This window comes from Leptidea sinapis, chromosome 6, assembly GCF_905404315.1.
Source record: "Leptidea sinapis chromosome 6, ilLepSina1.1, whole genome shotgun sequence".
Classification (NCBI taxonomy): domain Eukaryota; kingdom Metazoa; phylum Arthropoda; class Insecta; order Lepidoptera; family Pieridae; genus Leptidea; species Leptidea sinapis.
In genome coordinates this window covers 9,485,761-9,507,546 of record NC_066270.1, presented here as the reverse complement: position 1 = coordinate 9,507,546, position 21,786 = coordinate 9,485,761, and the positions used below count along the sequence as shown (strand labels likewise).

The 21,786-nt window shown below is 36.9% G+C and overlaps 1 protein-coding gene across 2 annotated transcripts in view; it reads left to right on the top strand.

Moving 5' to 3' along the window:
* LOC126964973 (VPS35 endosomal protein-sorting factor-like) overlaps nt 1–21,786 on the top strand; it is a 30,317-nt gene that overhangs the window by 3,821 nt on the left and 4,710 nt on the right. For both annotated transcript variants that reach the window (XM_050808336.1, XM_050808338.1), the window contains exons 6-16: nt 1,461–1,633; nt 2,192–2,528; nt 4,537–4,712; nt 6,040–6,143; nt 7,892–8,076; nt 9,095–9,241; nt 11,099–11,268; nt 13,731–13,890; nt 16,659–16,842; nt 18,057–18,196; nt 19,914–20,082. In XM_050808336.1, coding sequence (XP_050664293.1) covers nt 1,461–1,633; nt 2,192–2,528; nt 4,537–4,712; nt 6,040–6,143; nt 7,892–8,076; nt 9,095–9,241; nt 11,099–11,268; nt 13,731–13,890; nt 16,659–16,842; nt 18,057–18,196; nt 19,914–20,082 — 1,945 coding nt within the window. The remainder of the gene's footprint in view (nt 1–1,460; nt 1,634–2,191; nt 2,529–4,536; nt 4,713–6,039; nt 6,144–7,891; nt 8,077–9,094; nt 9,242–11,098; nt 11,269–13,730; nt 13,891–16,658; nt 16,843–18,056; nt 18,197–19,913; nt 20,083–21,786) is intronic.

The window sequence follows — 21,786 nt, the reverse complement described above, 5'->3', positions numbered from 1 at the left end:
ATATTAAAAACTGTTTACACATGGCAATAATAAAACTTTTAAGCGTCTCTAAACCTAATTGATATCCTCAATAGTTACGACTATACTGTGTTTAAGCATTATATAACTTTTAATCCCAGATATGCTTACAGAAAAGAAAATTACATTAATGCAATTTGATTACTCGTTCGAAATTAAAAATATTATTTATTTTTTATTTCTATGGTAACACAGCAATCTTAATATCAACAATGTAATCTCAATACTTTATCTAAGGCAGGTTTAGCTCAGCTTTCAGGTCTTACAATAAGTTTTTCCAAGATATAAATTATAAACAATTTGTTATGTTGTTTTAAAGTGTTCCTCGCTTTAAAACCGAGCGCTCTTTCCAACTAAGCCAACCGTTCGAGTGACATATCGTTTATAAGATCTTGTATGCTTTGTTCAACTCTTAGGTTGTGGTTTCATCAACAGGATCTTACAGGACTATCATCATTTATCAGGACTTTACAGTTGATAACCTGCTCAACCCCAATATTTGCATATTTGGAAATTGACTTGAGATGTCGCTCTTGCTCTTCTGTCATTAATTACACAAATAAAAATTGAAAACAAAATTTATGAGCGATGGGGGACTTGAACCCGCGACCTCTCGCGTTCCGCGCCAGCGCTCTTCCAACTGAGCCAACCGTTCGAGTGACGTTTCGTTTATAAAATCTTGTATTCTTTGTTCAAATCTCAGGTTGTGGCCTCATCTACAGGATCTACTTTACAGTTGATAACCTGCTAATATATAAATTTGCAACTAGCTTTTCTGGTAATTATTAAAACTGCCCAAGAAAATTCACCTTAAATTCAGGATGTCTTGCAGATTTTTATCATGTGTGTTTAATATTGTTTGAAGAACTTGCACATGACCTTTAAACTTATAAAAACACTTACATTTTTGAGGATTTATTTATTGAAGGGCATTTGCCGCTCTTAATATACCAGCTGTTTAAGAGCCAAAGGGTTATTACCCACCGCGATGGCAAGCGTCCTGATGGAATGACGCTGGTGGCTTGGGCACGGGGAAGGGCGCTGGTGTGGGACGCGACTTGCGTCGACACTCTGGCTCCTTCTCATGTCCAAGTTATGTCAGTTGGTGCTGGGGCTGCTGCTTCGACTGCCGAAGACAGCAAGCGTCGCAAATATATTGGTCTCAGTGAGTCATACATCTTTGTGCCGTTTGGTGTCGAGAAACTAGTCCTGTGGGGCCCACAGGCGCGGAGAATGTTCAAAATACTATCTTCGCGCCTCAATAAGGCTACTGGAACGCTGACAACTATTTCGGTCAACGGATCAGCCTAGCTATCCAACGCGGAAATGCTGCCAGTATTCTTGGTACTCTAAATGATAGTTTTAATTTTATGTAGTCATAGTATTGTAAATATAGTTATAAGGTTTGTTTAATTTTTAACAATAATTCTTATGTCTTACAGGCTTGGGATTCCGAGCAACGAGTTAAGGCATTTAAAATTGCTATTCAGTGTTCAAAACTACTTTCAGATGTCAATGTTATGCAATTTTATCCAAGCAAGTTTGTGTTAATAAGTGATGTGCTGGATAATTTTGGTTCGCTAGTTTTTGAAAGATTAAAACATAAAAGTTTTGGGTAAGCTGCTTTGTGGAATGTTAAAATAATCTATGCGAAACATGTACAATTGCTACATTTTGGCCATAAAATCATAAACATACATTGCTATTTATTAGTCCATTTTTCGATGGTTTTTGCTTAGAAAATTTATACGTCTAATATACTAGACTACTACTACCGCTTCGAAAACAGATGGCGCTCTGAGAGAGAAGAAGCGGCGCAAGAAACTCTCCCAGCATTCTTTTTTTGCGCTCTTTTCAATAAAAATATGGAATATTGTACAGTCATTTCTATCGCTATAAAATAATCATAATCTAGTCCCAGGCTGTCAGATCACTTAGATATTCAGCTGTGGAGTAATAGGGTTTACGACAGAGCCATTTTTTAATAAAACATTTAAATTTATTTATAGATAATGCCTGAACAGTGGCTGGGACTTTATTATAAAAGTGTATACATTTACCCTTTAAGCTATTATGTATCTTATGAAGCCTACTAGAATTAGTTACATGCAATCCCTTATTTCTAGTGTTATAATTAAAATTCTCTGATTTTAACAATTAACTTTTATTTCAGAAATAAAAAACTAAATTTCGATGACATAGATCCGAATACAGTTCCAGAACTCGCGAAAGAAACATGCCAAAATTGGATTTACAAAATGGCGTCTATAAGAGAACTGCTGCCTCGTCTGTATATGGAAATGGCTCTGTTGCCATGCTACGTTTTTCTCTCCAAAGAAGACATAAAATCCTCTATAGAGAGATTAACAAAAATGATAAGGGGTATTGGTAACCCTCTTGTGGCAGTCTATATTCGCCTTTATTTGTGCAATGTAGCTTCAAAGCTGTATCAAGGATGCGAGAAAGTGTTCTACGACAACTTAAATGAATTTATTGAAGATTATCAGCAGGTAAGAATAGTTTGATAATATTTGATGTTTTTTTTTATGGAAAAAGAGGACAAATGAGTATACGAGTCTCTTGCCAAACCAGTAGAATCACAGGAGCGTTGCCGACCTCTAAGGAAGGAGTACGCGCTTTTTTGATACCCATTTGATATCGTCCCGGAAGGAACAAGGAAGCTCATTCCACAGCTTCGTAGTACGTGGAAGAAAGCTGCTCGAAAAAGGCACTGTGGAGGATGCCGTACTTCCATATGGTGGGAATTTTGTGGCAGGAATCGGGTGAAACAGTTCGTCGGAACACTCTCCGTGATAAATGCGGTAGAAGACACACAAGCGACGTCTCTACGCAACGCCAAGTGATCCAGCCGTTCAGAGAGCTCTGGGTCCCCGACAATTCAAGCTGCTCTGTGTTGCACGCGTTTATAATTAATAATAATTATGAAAATAAATGAATAATCATTTTAGACCTTACATTCCGTCTGCCGTCTTACTGTCCACTATATAAATTTTGTTTTCACCTCTCCAGCACGAAAAGGGCGCTATTGCCACGTGAAAACTCGCAGCAAAAAGCGTTTTTGCTGCGTGAGGCAATAGTTATTTATGCAACTGTTGTGTAATAAGGGTAATTAAAACACGAATGTGGGTGGTAATAGTATCACATGAGTGTTTTAATACCTAATTATCAACAGGACTTTATCTACACCCATAATATGAATCCTCTAAAAGATTCTGGAACAGTTAGCTTACTGCTAACATTAAAACACCAGTCCTAGTAGTAACCTAATATCATTCATACTGATTATGTACAAATAAACTAAGTATTAATGAAACAATTATTTATTTTGGTAGTAATTTACATTTTGTATAGTTTAAAATTCACTTGAATATAATGTTCTTTTGCGTTTAAAATGAATCACTAATTTTTTGTAAACAATAAAAATATCGAAGAAAAATGGCGGGGATTCGAATAACCTACTTTTTTTACGGCGCGCGACGTTCTGGGAGCGTGGAACGCGCGTAAACGAAAATGTTCCTTTTTTTGAAATTCATACAGATACCACGCATCGAGCAATAAGAATGTGGCTGTTTGTTGAAACTCTTTGTATGAAGGGATCGGGAAAAAAAAACATATGAGTGTTGTTATGAAATTCAGTACAACATTACAACACTCGTTTGGATGATGTAATGGTTATTAGAACATTGGGTATTTTAATGTTGGCAATAAGCTGTTTCCGAATCTGTAATAGAGGGTTTAAAGCATGGGTGTAGATAAAGTGATTTAAATTTCGAACCCCACATGACCATACATCCGGGAATTACTCCGCGTTAAAAAAATAAATAAATAAACAATGCGATCCGGTGCGTTCCGAAACTCATTTGAGCCTAGCGTATTATCTCATTGTCATAAAAATATATTTAAAACTCCCACGGATATCATTTTCAAAAAATGACTTGCTCAGTTACCAGTTTCAGATTTTGATATTCGGTTCTAAATATAATTATAACTCGAGTTTATAAATATTTTCCGTATCCAAATGCTTTGAGTTTTCTTCAGTGTTAATTCCGCCAATATTTGTCTTTAAACAATTCGACACGTGTATCGCCTCTACACGAGGCATCCTCACCAGTTGTTGACTCGCCAAACTCTGGCACGAGACTCGAGGCAAATATTAACGGAATTAACACTAAAGAAAACTGAAAACATTTGGATAATTATGGATTTCCGCAAAGTAACGCCTACTTCAACAACCTGTATAGCCGAGTGGCTAGCGATCCTACCTACTAAGCTAGAGGTCCCGGGTTTGAATCCCGGTAGGTGCAAGCATTTATATAATGAATATAGATGTTTGTTTCCGTGTCATGGATGTTTAAATGTATTTATGTATGTTTAAGTAAGTATATTGTATTAAATATATCATTGTCTTGTAACCCATAACACAGGCTATATATGCTTAACTTGGAGCAAGATAATTTGTGTAAAAAGTGTGTCAATATTACTTCAATAATATTTTAGGTGTTCCACAATACAATGTTGAAGAAGTATGGCGCTCAACTATTAACAGCGGATCAATACTTGAACCTTTACACACCTGCTGTTGGCTGGATGCTATTCGGTACCGTCAACTTGGACACTGATAAAATTGCACTACTTGACGAACTACTGAAGAAGTGTGAAAAACTTGAACACAGGTAACTGTACAAAAATTGCATAAAACAATAACCTACGATCCTAATATTGAACACAAACGAAGGAAAGACGGAGTTCTCTAGCATTCAGTATAAATGTCGTGCGGCATTTCTTTATAATAATATAAACTACTAAAATAAACACTTACATATAATATATATAAGAGAAACTCACATGAATGTAAAATTGTATTGATCGCCTGTATACTACCGCTAAATTATGATAATAATGAGTTGCTCTTACGACATTTACGCAAAAACAGACACACATACACACATACGCACACACATACACACACACAAACACACACGCTATATCATATTTCATAAAGTTCTCAAAGTATTTTATTTTAAGGCTAAGAAAGAGCGGAGCTTGCTGGATATGCTTAAGGAGGTTCTTGCCACTATTTGTTTTTTTTTGTGAAAATACGGGACGAGACGAGCAGGACGGTCAGGTGATGGTAATTGATACGCCCTGCCCATTACAATGCGGAGCCGCTCAGGATGCTTGAAAAGCCCAAACATTCTGAGCAGCAGTACAATTCCCACTGGTTAAGGAGAATGTATTAAAACCTATACAGAATTCTATTTATTTATTTTCTAATGATCTACTTGAAGGTTCTTAGCGATGATGCGGAAAAAGATACTTAAGATTAACCTCATCGAAATGATGAGGTTAATCTTAAGTAAATAAGAATAAAGTCGCTTCTCAGGTGACTTATGAGCACCAACTAGTTAGGAGTGATCTAGGATTTATGTGTGCCGCGCCTATTTCTCAATATTAGTTATATTATAGAAATAGGCGACGTTGTGGTACCCATAATCTAGCCGGCATCTTGTGCAAAGGAGCAAAATTTACCAGTGGGAGGCTTCTTTGCACAGGATGCCGGCTAGATTGTGGGTACCACAACGGCGACTATTTCTGCCGCGAAGCAGTAATGTGTAAGCATTATTGTTTTTCGGTATGAAGGGCGCCGTAGGTAGAGAAATTACTGGGCTAAAATGAGACTAACATCTTTCTCATGGAGACGAGCGCAATTGTGGTGACGCACAGAATTTTTGGGTTTTTCAAGAATCCTGAGCGGTACTACTATGTAATGGGCAGGGCGAATCAGAATCTGCTGAACGTCCTGCTCATCTCGTCCCTTTTTTTAATAAAAAAAACCCTCCCACTGGTAAAAGTCTCGTGTGTTGTCGAATCTTCTACAGCCCCGGCCACGACGAATCCATGACTTCATAGTCATTTTTGTAAACGGCGTCCAATCAGTCATGTTTTATATCTATAACTAAATAAATTCTGCATAATACTGATTTATTTTTACGATTTCAGTGAGCTTCTGTTAAGCTGTCTGGTGGCCGCATTCGATTCTCCAACTATAATACAAAAGTCTACAAAGATCTTGGAGATGATCAGTAAAAATATTGATGGAATGGGTATGTTGAAGTAACTATTCTACTAATTATCCATTACTAGAAACGCGCCCCGGCGCACAGCGTAAGAGAGAGAGAAAGAGAGCACGCTACAGATACTTACAGGCTAAGGCTAGGGTTACTATGGATGCGAGTTCTGACGAAAATTTGTTCTGACGAGTTCCGACGGATCTGAGAAGAAACAAACGCCTGGTATCTAATGACAGTGTTTACACTGGCAACGACGAACGCGTCAGAACATGCACGACGTCGTCAGAACCACTCGAGCTTTCAAACGAGTTTGATTTTTTCGCACGACCTGCGTCTGCGAATTTCGAGTGATTTGGTTTCCACCATGGAAAACGATAAATTGATAGTCTCGTGTACGAGAACACGTGTTTGTGGGATATGAGAGACAAAAATCATCACAACAGAGATATCTCTCGGTAAAAGTGGGAGAAAGTTGCTACAGAACTCAACACTCTACATTTGGAACTCTCCTTCGTCGTCTCTTCTAGAAAATAACTCGTTGACATGCTGTGTCTTTGCACCATTTAACAATAATAATTAAAATAATGGACTTTCAAGAAAATCAAATTCATCAAATTCGTCCATCTTCGATCATCATCGACTGCAGAAACGAACTGACTATCAGAATAACAGAAAACGCGCACAGTGTAAACGCCTTGTTCTGACGAGGATTTCGGACGTACTCGTCAGAACTCGCATCCATAGTAACCCTAGCCTAAGGCACACGAGTTGTTAGAATAGTAAAAACAAGTCTTTCGTATTAGGTATTTATTTCATTTGCCACAAAAAGCGTAATGTTCGTTCATAAAAACATCACTACTGGTATATATGTATGCATACTACATAGTGAGCTTCTTATGAGCGTATGGCCTATCGCAGATGACACACTTTTTGGTGCGATTATGCGGTACACAAATAGTCTGCATAGCGCCTAAAATATCTTTGGCAGATATTACACAGACTCAACGCGCACGACGTACACTTTCGGTCATTTTGACGGTAGACTGTGGGATGTACACGCAATGGAATTACAGAGATTGTCGTGTTTAATTTCGAAAAAAAGACGAAGAAATAGAGAATTTTGGGGTAATCCTATTCTTTCAGAAAGATTATTAAAGGGACTGTTTCATATTAAACATTCAGTTCTAAAACTATATCCAAATAAATTTGCACACTTCATCCCACAATTTTCTTTTTAAATTTCTGTCATGGTACTCTGCCAAAGATGTATCATACAGTGCTGGTCTGTTTTCTTCTATTTCTTGAATTAACATCGATACATCGATGTCTAGCGCCATGATACACGTCAATCACTATCAAGTGCAGACTACAGACTAAAGTGTATTCTGCGTTAGCGCGTGTTGACGCGATCGTTATATTTTTTTGGCGCACTTTTTGTACTGCGCGGTCTGTCAGATCTACGAGGATATTTTGTGTGTCCGATTTTTGCGCCTCGTATGCGTTACTGCGTATAATTCTATCGGTTTTATTATCACAGACTAAAAAGCGCTTCACGGATAGTCTGTCGTCTGCGATAGACCTAAGCAATAGACTTTAAACATTACTGTCACGGAATAAGGTGTTAATTTGAATGAATGTTTTATACAAAGCCAGTCGGACATTTTTGACGTCCTTTTAGTAGGCGATTGTGAGTCTAGGTATTTACAGTACGTCAATTCTCAATAGTTTTAGGATAATGAGTAATAGGACCATGTTTTATGATTTCAAACAATTTGTCGTAGTGATCGCACACCAGGTGCTAAGTTCGCTGGGGAGCCACCTGTGCAGCGTGAAAAGCTACCAGCAATTGTCTTCCGACGTGTTGAGTGAAACTTGGTTGACGCTCGCTTGTAAGATGAATACCACCACCGCTAACTTCCTGCTGGTCTTGGAGCCTTGGATTGAATTCGCCTGCCTACAATTGTCGGTAAGTGCCTGCGTAGGCCGTAGTTCCTTTCTCTAGGCCGTTGGGGCAGTAAGGTCCTCGAATGGCGATCACGTACCGTAAGTAGTGTTAGCAGGCCCCTCCACAAGACGGACCGACGCTCTAGTCAAGATCGCCGGAGTAGGTGGATGAGGGCAGCGCAGGACCGATCGTCATGGCGATATTTGGGGGAGTCCTTTGTCCAGCAGTAGACGTCTTCTGGCTGAAATTATGATGATGTACAACACGGCCACATTATCTCTTGTCCTCGTTGGAATGGAAAGCCCCATCCCGTTCCCGTTACACCCCCTCGCGCTCGACCTGTTGCGTCAGTATGGTTTGCTGTTTCATTACCGTACGTTTCATTACATTGCGTGATATTTACGCACTGTCACTGCTTGGTTATTGAAGTTTTCATTGTTACGTTTTGACATTTGTTGTTTAATAGTTCTGAAGTTTCTGTTGTTCTGTATCGCTATAATAGTACTGCCAGAAAAATAAATACTGTCTTACTCCGGGTTAAGCAGTATTGTTATTCTATGATTTAAAAGATGGGCTGGGAGTTTCTTATCAGTTCTTCTCCCCTCCCATGTCAAAGCCCCTTTACGTACTGACTAGCTTAGTAGCTTCATGATGTTTGAACTCCTAAACCAACAATGTTACAAAAAATTATTGCTTTTTAATCTTATCTTAATATAATTCATAAATCCAGTTTCCTGATGTTTGTTTCCAGCGAACTCCTAAACCAATGAACGGATTCTAATAGGGATAAGTTCATGAAGTCCAGTTTAGTCCAACTTGAGAGATAGGATAATTTTTATTTCGATTTGGGACTCATAATTATTTTTTATTTGCAATATTCTTTTTGTATGGACATATTTTCTATGAGAGAATCTATTAACGCACGGTTGGACAGTTCTGCTGTGAAACAATGATATGATAGCAACAGGGAGCATATTTTACGAAATATTTTTTTATATGAATTTAATCTATAGAATTTCAAACATTAACTACTTTTCAGAGCCAGCAGATCAATGTCATACTCAGAGTAACGATAAGAGTTATGATCAAATCAAAACAACCGGCCGATCAATATTCCACACAAATTCAGTCTGTGCTGAAGAGGATGCTCAAAAATATCCCCGATGTTGAAGAACTATTTTTGATGGTAAGAATATCTACTTTATATTTCGGTGTGTTTGTGCTTTCTGCTTGTGTAAATTCACATTATACACAGTGTTAAAAAAAACCGTGTACGATAATTGAAATGGATATGAAGTTGAATGCGGAGACATCACTAAAAATAAAATAAAAATCCCCTTTAATTAAATTAAGTGCTACGGTAAAAAAAATATTTCATATTAAATGTTGAGAACTCCTGACATATTTATTGACAGTAAACTTAGGTCATCGTCCTGACCTCGGTCCAATGGCGTAGAGCTGGCATCGGCTGCGTGGCGCGGCGGCTCAAACGAATAAGGCGGGCGACGTTTATTGTTAATACAAAACTTTCGTTTTTGCCGCCCTGAGGTAAAATGCTTTTGTAACAAATAATTTTAGATTGGGCTATTACGTATGTCCTTTAATTGAACAAGTTAATTAAAATCAAGATTTACAGAATACATTGTTGCACATTGGTGCACTGAATTAAACGTTGAAGAACATCCCACCACCAACCTCCAAAGATTATCCTGGCTTGATTCTGGTTAACAATGGTAGTGACTAACAACTGGTTTAAATTGTTGAAAATATTTTTTTGCCAGTTCGTCGTGTCCCAATATGTTTTATATCTCGAGTTTATTTGGAATTGTTACAATAAGATCTTTTTTTATGAAAATTACGGACGAGATGACACGGATGCAGTGCCGCTCAAGATTATTAAAAAACCCAAAAATTCTGAGCGGCACTACAATAGTACTAATCACCTTGGGATATAATATGTTAAGTCTCATTTGCCCAGTAATTTCACTAGCTACGGTGCCCTTCAGACCAAAACAGCAAAGTAGTACATACTATAAGCTTACACATTACTGCTTCAAGGAGGAAAGGAAAGGAGCCTCCCACTGGTACATAGACATAGACTAGTTATGATCTATTGTAATTGTGAAACTTTTTCCCAGCCTAAAATATGCTGTAATTAAATAATATGTATATAAACTTTGATAAATGAAATTTCTTTAATTTTCATATAAATTTCGAAGAAATCTTAACCTATACCTTCCCCAACCTGTTATGTAAAAATTCATTTAATTGGAACTGTGATAAATTTTCCAGTACAAATAAAACTGAGTGCGTATTTATGTTCATTTAACTGATCTACATTGCTGAAACTTTGTTTGGTACCTAATAAAAATATTGTGGTGTTCAAAAAACGAACATAACGGGAGACCTATTGCCAAAATCGAAATACGAAGTTTCGGTTGACGGATCGTTCTATTACGAAAGTGTCTCGGATCCGAGGATTTTTGCAAATTTCTTGCCTCGCACAGCCACTTTGTGGAATCAACTACCGGCAGCGGTCTTCCCGGACAGATACGACTTAGGGACCTTCAAGAAAAAAGCATACTCCCACCTTAAAGGCCGGCAACGCATTTCTTGACACACCTGTTGTTGCGGATGTCCATGGGCGGTTGCCTCACCTCTCCCCATCCCGTGAGCCTCTTGCCCGTTTGCCCCCTCTCATTTAAAAAAAAGAAGATCATAAGAAGTTCGCGATTAGACATTTTGTTTACCTTATTCCCAAATTCACTTGACATTTAATTTTTCTTTGTTTGAGATTCATAACTACAACTTCACTTCTTATGGTTATGTCTGTGGTTCCGAAACGAAATCCGTCCGCACTATACTGATCCGAAGTACTTTTGTAATAGGATTTAATTTGAAGTTCGTTATTCTTTCGTTTCGGACGAAACTTTGGCTTTCGATTTTGGTAATAGACCTACTGTACACACAGTTACAGTTTCAGAATACGTACCTACTGAGTTATAAAGAGTTCTTTAATAATTAAAATACTTTTTTCTAACAGGATGCGTTTATGCCACTAGTTGAATTGCCACAAACGTCACATTCGAAGACAATGATGGCTAAGACAGTGTTGTCGATATTTTTCGAGAGGTACAAGTTGTTGCACATCGATGATCCGATCGTGTTGGCAGACCTCATGAGACTGTGCCGGATATTACACGATTCTATAAAGTAAGTATTAAATAAAACGAGAAAAAAGTTCGCTGACGTTATAGTATTGTATGCAACAGTTCTATGATGAGGGTCAAAGACACGAGTGGCGTGGGTAGTAGGCCGTAGGCGAAGCCAATGAAAGACGCCACGAGCTTTTTTTGACCTAGTTATTCAACATATTTTTCTGCGAGTAAATAATTTTAAATAAAACAAACAAATCTCACAAATTTTCGAGTTGCCACTTGGGCAAAAATGGGCGGGAAATATTATTGTTTACTTATCTCTGGTTAGTGGTTTAATTTTTCCTTCAACGAATGGCAAAGGTACACTCGTACAGCCAACGCGGGAAAATTAAAAATAACCAAGTATACCTAGCAGCATCTTGGTAAATTATATTAACAAGATTTTTTCTTAAGATTTAAACATGAAAAGATATATATGTATGTAATATAGTATGTACTACCTAATATTTCTATGAACCTACCATACGTTACCTAGATTTAGTTGTCTGTGGCAGCAAAACAACAGTGCTTTTATGGCGTCATAATAGTACGGTAAACAATGCTTTTTAAGGCCATAGAGTATATACTTTTTCAAAGACTTAATAAAACTTATATTACTGATCGTGGCTGTATGACATAAAAGAAGAGGAGTAGAAAAAAAAAGTAATTAAAACATCGTCCCAATGATCGGACAAGTTTACTTTTTTATTTTTTTTTCATATGAAGCGACTGTGCCTGCGTTAATATGGTTTTTGATTATAATGTCGGCACACGCTTAGATCATTTATACGTCCTAGATAGACTATGACAGCTGTGAAAACGTCGAAAAAATAGACTTTTACAACCTAACCTCTATTTCGAGCAATTCACGCACACTAACACAAAGTGTCATACAGATCGCTTGTCACTCACGCTAAAGTATTATTCCTGACCTGTTTTTATCGGTTGTCTAACAGCAAGAGACTCTTATCTAGATGAATAAATTATCTAAAGGTATACGTTTAAAATCGCAAATTGATAATTAATACCGCAATATTTTACTGCGTATTATTTTTACCTTAACTTTGGACAGGGTTGAGCATTTATGAGAAGAAGTGGCAAGAAACTCATTGCCACTCTTTTAAATCAACATTTACACTTTATCTTTTAAACCGACTTTTTTATGTTCGTTACCTCAGAACTTTCATCTGGGTGAACCGATTTTGATATTTTTTTTTCATTTGATAGCTAGTGATTCCCGTGTGGTCCCATTGCATTTGGTCCAGATCTGATAATGGCGTCCATGAGAAAACAATAAAAGTCTCAAATTTGCTATAAGTATGTTTGCGACAAATGGACGAATAACTCAATATCACGCCAATCCATTTCGATGTTTTTTTTTATTAGAAAGGATATACTTAAATGTTAGTTCAGTAACAGTTTGGTTAGGTGCTGATTATGGGATTTAAGAGAAAGTCACGGAACTCTTCAATTCTTAGGAGCAAATTAACGATACTCGGCCGAATCATTTTCACCTACCGTAATCGTTACGGTCAAGTTATTGTCGTAGTCGAATATGATGATCAATGGAACTCCTTAAAGACTTATAGTAATGGTGTGATCTGTGGCAGAATTTCTAACTGTCTGTAATCGAACTGCAATGCGCTTACGTTCATTGCTGCATTGCAAAATTTTGTAGGACTACACACTTATTTAGACAAATGATTAGTTAGTGTACTTCAGATTCATTAAAAATAAAAATAAAATTGCGTTTTTTATGCTAATAGTTACGTTTATGTAATTAGTTACTCATCACAAGGTATTCTCTGCCAAGAACTACCAGCTTCTCGCTTAACTTGCTCTGTAAAAATTCCTGGAATCATGATAAATATCCCGGTATATATATTAACAGTAGTGTAATATACCAAATCAAATCAAAATCAGTTTATTCACGTAGTTCACGGAAATGACACTTATGAATGTCAAAAATAAATCTTATTGAATCTACCACTACTTCGTAAACTGTTGACTTATGCGAAGAAGTAGCAAGAAACTCATTGCCACTCTTTTATACCAAGATTTACATTTACATCGATTTACAAATCATTTCAATTACAATATAATATGTAAAATGACGCAACAAACACACTCAAACGTCAAATAGTCAATGTCTTACACGAGTAAGTCAAAAAAATGCATGTAAATTAATACAAAAGTTATTGAGTACAGTAGCTGCATCATCCACATACACCATAAATAAGTAAAGGTATTCTGTGAGCATTGTATGAGCGATTATAAATAAATAAATATGTATATATCCATACATATAAATACACACAATAACTTTTAAGAATCTGAATACCTACTACTACTAATACCGTTAGTGCTAATCATTTTAGCTGAGACAGTGCTGTCGATATTTTTCGAGACTTGTTGCATATAGATGATCCATTCGTGTAGCCGGCAATGAGATAAAGGAGTGTTTCATTTTGATATTAGTGCAGTGACGGTGGAAGACGAGAGCAAGGTGTGTGCGGACCTGATAAACAAGCTGGTGGTGATGTGCTACTGTGATGCCCTCGAGGAGCAGCTCGGCTTCTACGTGGAGTGTCGCGGCGCATTCATTAAGCTGGACTCGGTTCTCGTCACACTAGTACACGTTAGTATTGTGGCCGATACATACACTAACACTTACACCTACCTACATACACTTACACAACACATAACTTATTACTATCTATTTATTATTATCTATGATATATATTTTATTACACTACAATAACAACAATATTAATATTACAAATATATATATATATATATATATATATTTGTATATTAGTATTGTAGTATATATATATAATAATAATATAATATATATATATATATATATTATATTATTATTATTATATTCACTACTCACATTCACTCACACTACTCACACCACACAACCTACTCACCGTTTCAGTTACTCAATATGGATACGATTTCTTCTTTTCTTTCTATTTAATTTTTTCTTGTAAGTTTTTCTAGTATTTTTCGTTTTTGTCTTAAACTACTTTGTCACATACTTATTGTACTGTTAATAGTATTCCTTTTAATTGGCGTATCTATTCTGTATAATTTTTAATATACTCTTTTCACTTTGTTAGCTGTAAGGAATCATAAATAAATAAATAAATAAAATAAATAAATATGCACACTTAATTATATAACTTAACTATATTTTTAATTACAACACTTACACACAAACATACAGAATAATATTAACAATAATTCAACATAAAATATTAAGTATTGTGCAGTGGAAATCCACCACTGACAACCGGTGAATATTGCGCCTGCGCAGAACGAATATCGTTCAACGACTTACGACCAGCGCCCGCTCCGGTACAGCAGTCATGTCTCGATCATTCGCAGTGAAGCCTGTTTCGCTGGTCTATAGAACGTACCTACTGTGCAACTGTCGTGTCGTAATATCTGTGCCTGTAATTACTGTGTTTTCTCCTCTTTATATATTCTAATGGTTTAACTTCATGTGTGTATCAGTGTATATGCCACAACTGATAGCCACCTTACGACCATATCTGGTGACCCCGACGTGATATGAACACGCAACCTTCTGATCAGGATCTTGTGTCATGTGCAGGGACATCTACAGATATTGCACGAGTTGAATGGAGTCGGGACCTGAAGAGCGGGAGTATCTTACCCCCCTTACATTATTACAGTGTAGTGTCACAGTAGGCATAGGTACCAGTATGGAAACTAAGCCTTGTTACGTACACTCCATTGAAGCAATAGGGTTGTCAGGTTATTTTTCTAACCGACTTTAAAAAAGGAATAGGTTATCAATTCGACTGTATTTTTGGAACGAAGTTCCTTATGGGGCGTTGCGGAGCGTATTCAAACCGAAGCACAAATTGTACAGCTTGCAGATTACTGCTTCAAGATAAAAAACGTCGCCCTAGTCACCTGGCATCCTTTTCAAAGAAGCCTCTCTTTGGTGAAACTTTAAGTAGTAAAACTACAATAGCTTGCTTACCAACGGAGCCCTCCCTAAGATACTTTAATGTTGTTCAAATTGTAGCGATCTGTGAGCTCGAAACAATATTTTAATTTGAAATTCAAATTGGCATGTTTTTGTTCCAAATAAGATTTTGTATGTCACTTAATCGTCAAAATCTACTACTACCCATTCGAAATATTGACTCAGCGGAGTTCTCTTTTTTTTTAAATAACATTTCGTTACAAAAAAAAATATTATAGACTAAAAGCTGTCGCTCTGTACCCGAGCCTGTATATCATTTATGTTATAGAAGTAACCTTTACCACATAATGATTTTTATTTATTCTTTCAAATTTCGTTACACATTTGTGTTATAAAAGCATATTTATCGCTCAAGAAAAGAATTTTAGGACGTCAACACAATTACAACATACTTAATAAAAATTAGTTTTCCTCCTTATTTTAGTTAGCTTTATCTTATCTCGCAATTACTAAACTAGAACGTATTGAAATTAGTGTAAAGAAAATAAAATGGCGGTGGGCAGGGATAGTAAAGAAAAATGGGCAAAAGATGTTATTGAATGGTAACTGACTCTCGCCCAGTGTTGTCTTTCAATGCTAGTGTTTTTACGTTATCATTAATACAAACTTTGTAAGCTTCTTGCGATCACCAGTGTGATGTCATCTTGGAATACCAGAATCAGGAGCCCCATTACGAAAATTGAAATACGAAGTTTCGTTTGACGTATCATACATTTTCCAATTACGAAAGTTTTTCGGATTAGACATTTTGTCTTTCGTTTACCTTATTCCCAAATTCACTTATGTCCATGGTTCCGAAACGATATCCGTCCGCACGATTCGGATCCGAAGTACTTTCGTAATAGGATTTAATTTGAATTTCGTCGAACTTTCGTTTCGGACCGAAATTTCGGCTGTCGATTTTGATAATAGACCTTCAGAACCGTTGACGCTGCTGCGTCGCCACCTGATTGGCGAGGGAGTGTCCAAAGGCTAGTGGAGTGAATTTTACTTCATTCCTCATGATTCTTGGTCGATTGCAAGTACCTAGATAAATTCTTTCATTTATCGAGCCAAAAAGCAGCGACCCTATAGGAAACTTTATTGCAACCCCAAACAACTGTGTTACGATGATTTAATAAAAATGCATTATGTTTGGTTTAATTCTTAATTTACTCCACAAATTAAGTTTGAAAACAAAATTTATGAACGATGCCCGCATCGTCCGCCAAGTCCCGACTTGGCAGCCGAGCGAGACCGCTCGTTCCGTGCGACCGCTCTTTCCACTGAGCCAACAGTTCGAGTGACACATCGTTAATTTATTGTGAGACTTTTTTTTCTGCATCCAAAGAATTTCACTGATGAAATACTAATAATTCAGGTACATGGCTGTTTTGTAGGCTGTAAATGCGCTCGCGAGCCGAGCGATGTCGAAGGAGTGCGCGGCTCCTGGTGGCCCCGCCGTGCGAGCGTGCGCCGCCTACTGCTTCATCACAGTACCGTCGCTGTCTTGCGCGTTCACCAGAGCATCGCTGTATCTGTTGTCTGGACAGGTCGCGCTCAGGAACAACTGCATCGGACAAGGTACGGCAGGAGGAAAGCGAGGGCCAAATAAACTTTACTTTACCAGTGGAAGGCACACACAGGATGCCGGCTAGATTATGGGTATCACAACGGCGCCTATTTCTGCCGTGAAGCAGTTATGTGTAAACATTATTGTGTTTCGGTCTGAAGGGCGCCGTAACTAGTGAAATTACTGGGCAAATGAGACTTAACATCTTGTCTTAAGGCGACGAGCGCAATAATTGTAGTACCGCTCAGAATTTTTGGACTTTTTTCAAGAATCTTGAACGGCATTGCATTGTAATGGGCAGAGCGTATCAATTACCATCAGCTGAACGTTCTGCTCGTCTCGTCCGTTATTTTCATAAAAAAAAATTAGCAATTAAAAGCACGAAAAAGGCATAAAGATAATCTCAAATTATTTATTTCTTCATACATTCGTTTGGAATTCTCTTTGATGTCATTTCTAACATACTAGATACTACTACCGCATCGGAAATGAATGGCGCTCTGAGAGAGAAGAAGGAACTCTCTCTCTAAATATACAATATTGTACTGTCATTGCTATTGCTTTAAAATAATCATAATCTACTATCATAAGTACTTGCAAAGGCTTTAAGTCAGTGCAAAAGGTTTGCATAAGATGTGTATTAAATTTAATTTTTCGTTATTTGATACTTTTCAGTTTCTGAAGTCAGTTTTTTTAAACGTAGTCTTTTTAATTCTTTACGTTTTAGTGTCAGTTAATAATAATATATATATCAACCTGAATGAAAACTCCAAAAAACAGCCGTACACAGAAAACAATTATGTCACCCAGATAGACAAAAATTTTCATAAAATGAAAACTAATGGGCCAAACTATGTAAAATGTTTTTATGGGACCAAATTGCATCTATTTCGCATCGAACAAAAGAAGAATTACGTAAATCGGATCATAAATCTCAGAATAATCGGTGTACATACAAAAAAAAAATACCGATCGAATTGATAACCTCCTCCTTTTTGATGTCGGTTAAATAGTACCTACTAAATAGGACTATATGAGGCGGCTGAGGGCTAAACAAACATATACATACAAAAAATGTACTTATGAACATACAGAACATTATCAACAAAATATTGAGATGCTACAGACAAAATGATTGTTTCTTTAAATTTTTCTCTTAATTATTCAAATCCTTGTGATGATATTGTTGCTATATTTTTTACGCATTTGCTTGTTTTTGTTGTAGCTGAGGCAAATTTTAAAGCTCTGGTCAGTATGATTCCGGAAATACCAGAATACATACACGAGGATGGCCAAAGGAAACCCTCACATGAGAGAATATTGGGGCTTATCAGCAATCTCTTGTCCACTCTTTTGGTACTACCGGTAAGTAGAAATCAGCGGTTGCCATAATAATACTTTTGTCATTATTTTATGGCCATCAGAATGTAACGCTAGTCGAGAGATTTATTTGCTCGTCTTTCTAACTATTCTGGTTAGTGACCCTGCCTACTGAGCTTGAGGTCCCGGGTTCGAATCCTGGTAGCATCAAACATATGATGAATATGGATGTTTGTTTCCGAGCCATAGGTGTTAATATATATTTATGAATATCTAAGTTAGTATATGCATCGTATTAAATATATTATTGCCTAGTTTGGGGCAAGATAATTTTTGTAAAAGTGTGTCAATATTATACTATACGAGAGCTGCACTAAAAGTATCGGGATTGGAATATTTCCACCGTTCCTGTCATCTTTAAATCTTTTTAATTGAAAACTCCTTGGTTTTAAAAATCGAATACCATTTATTTATTTAAAAAAAGATTCTCGGTCTTGTCACAAGATCTTTTCAAACTTGTTTAGTCGTTGATAAAATGGAATTGACTCGAGAAAATTCTAGAGTGATGATTTATTATGACTTTCGAAGTGGTTTAACACAAAAACATTGTGTTGACCGGATGATTTCTGTATATGGTGATGAAGCCCCATCCAAAACCACAATTTATCGCTGGTTTGCTTAATTTCAACTTGGACGTGTCAAGCTCAGTGATGATCCCCGTCAAGGTCGTCCAAAAACTGCAGTCACCAAAGAAAACGTTGATGCTGTGCGTAAGCTGATTGAGGAAGATCGACATTTGACATACCGCGAAATCCAGGCAACTTTAGACTTTAAATCTACTAATCTTGCATGAACAATTAGGTATATAAAAGTTGTTTTCCCGATGCATACCGCATTTGCTCTGTGAAGAGCAAAAAGCGGCTCGCGTTACTTGTTGCGTCAGAACTCTCGAAAGATTCCACGCAGGATCCTCAAATGCTGTATACAACATCGTATCAGGTGACGAATCCTGGATATACGCGTACGAACCTGAAACAAGAAACCAGTCACGAGTTTGGGCGTTCGAAAATTAGTTAAAGCCAACAAAAACTGTTCGTTCACGGATTGTTGCAAAAAAAATGGTGGCCACGTTTGTCTCCAAAACCGGCCATGTTGCGACTATTCCTCTTGAGGGACAAAGAACGGTTAATGCAGAATGGTATGCTAGCATTTGTTTGCCACAGGTCGTTTCTAAACTCCGTAAAGAGAACTGCAACCGCCGCATCATCCTCCATCACGACAATGCGAGTTCTCACACCGCGCACAGAACAAGAGTTTTTAGAGCAAGAAAACATAGAATTATTAGACCATCCGCCGTACAGCCCTGACCTAAGCCCTAATGATTTCTATACTTTCCCTAAAATAAAGAATAAATTGCGTGGTCAGAGATTTTCAACACTTGAAGAAGCTGTGGACGCCTACAAAACGGCCATTTTGGAGACCCCAACATCCGAATGGAATGGTTGCTTCAATGATTGGTTCCATCGTGTGGAAAAATGTGTCAAATTTCGCGGAGAATACTTCGAGAAGCAATAAATACATTTTTAAATAGTAATGTTGGGTCATTTCCTTGATTCCCGATACTTTTAGTACCCCCGTACATTTCAAATACGTTGGAGACATAAGTGCGAAAGAGTGCGCAATATGGGCAATACTGCTCACATTTATGATTCGCAAAATTGTTTCTTTAAACGAATGATTTGAAAGCCGTTACTATTTCCAGGATAATGTTGACAGTAATACCAAAGCCTATATACTGAGTGGACTGATTAAAGTGATGGAGAGGGTATTCTGGAGCAAGACAGAGCAGCTCTACTACTCCACGCTGCTGAGAATATTGGACGTGTTGTGTGAGATGACTCAGGAGAACTATGCCTACCATATTAATACAGGTAAACATCTTTATACATATATAATAGATATGATAAAAGAATATATATATATCTAATATATAAAATTCTCGTGTCATGGTATGCGGGACCGAACTCCTCCGAAACGGCTTGACCGATTCTCATGAAATTTTGAGTGCATATTGGGTAGGTCTGAGAATCGGACAACATGTATTTTTCATCCCCCTAAATGTTAAGGGTGGTCAACACGGATTTTTTTTAAATTTTTTTTTAAATTGGTTTGATTATGAGTCAGCATAAAAAAATACATTTTCACCCATCTACGATCAACACTTACTTTCGTATCGCGATTTGAATATTATTCTAATGCATCCACAGACGCGCAATAGAGTTGCAATATGGCAATCGAATATAATGATTATTGTAGTTCCATAAAATTTTATGTAGGATATATTTGGTAGGTCTGAGAATCGGTCGTCATCTATTTTTATACCCTAAAAATATTAATTACATTTTTTTTTTACTTTATATGGCAATACAACGTTTGCTGGGCCAGCTAGTATATATATATATATATATATATATCTATATATATAAATCCAGCGTTCAGATGTTTGTTTCCAGTGAACGCCTATTGAACGGGATTTTAATGGGAATTACTTTATGGAGTAATAGCATCGTTTTTATTTCGATTTGGGACCCATAATTACTTTTAATTCCTATATTTGTCTTGTATGGACATATTTTCTATGAGAGGGTTTATTGAATTCCCATAACTTTAGGGTTATAATCTATAGCTAAAAAGAAAAATAAAAGTCCAAGAAACATGTGTTCTAAAATGCATATTATGGATGTAAAAAATGTTATATAATGTACGCCAAGTCCTAATCTTAGCGATGTTGCCAAACTTACAAAGTTAATAAAAGGTCATAATAACAAATGAAAGTAAGATAGTAACATATTTTTCATTGATGAATTGGTAATTAGGATAACTTCAAGCTCTTAGTATCCAGCGTTGCCAATTTTCTCGTAAAGGTGTGTGACATTCATATGTGATAATTTTTTCATGTATTTTATATGAAAGATAAGAAACCCAAAAAAACACAGTTAAAATAACTCATACACCATTTTATTATAAAAAAAGTTCTCCTTAATACTTTAGAGTTATGGAGATTCAACATAAACACGTTCTATACTAGTGATAGGGTTGCCAGCCGTACTCTAAAATAGAGTATTGTACTCTATATCATGTAGGCATATAAAATACTCTTTTTTACACAATGTTTGCTATACTGGGGGGATGCGGGACTCGTACCCGCGATATCTCGCGTTCCGTGCGAGAGCTCTTTCCTACTGAGCCAACCGTTCGAGTGACGTATCGTTGATAAAATCTTGTATGCTTTGTTCAACTCTCAGGTTGTGGCTTCATCTACAGGATCTACTTTACAGTTGATAACCTGCTCAACCCCAATATTTGCATATTAGGAAATAGACTTGAGATGTCGCTCTTGCAAATCTAAACAATTTGTCATGTTTTTAAAGTGATTATTTCTAAACACTTCTGGGATTAATTACACAAAAAAAAAACTGAAAACGGGAGGTCGCGGGTTCGAGTCCCGTATCGTTCATAAAATTTTGTTTTCAGTTTTATTTATGTATTTACCTCCTTTGAAATCAGATATGCTCTATTTCTTCTGATGAAAGCTGGCAACCCTAACAAGTAAGGACCGGCGCGTCCTTCGCGTG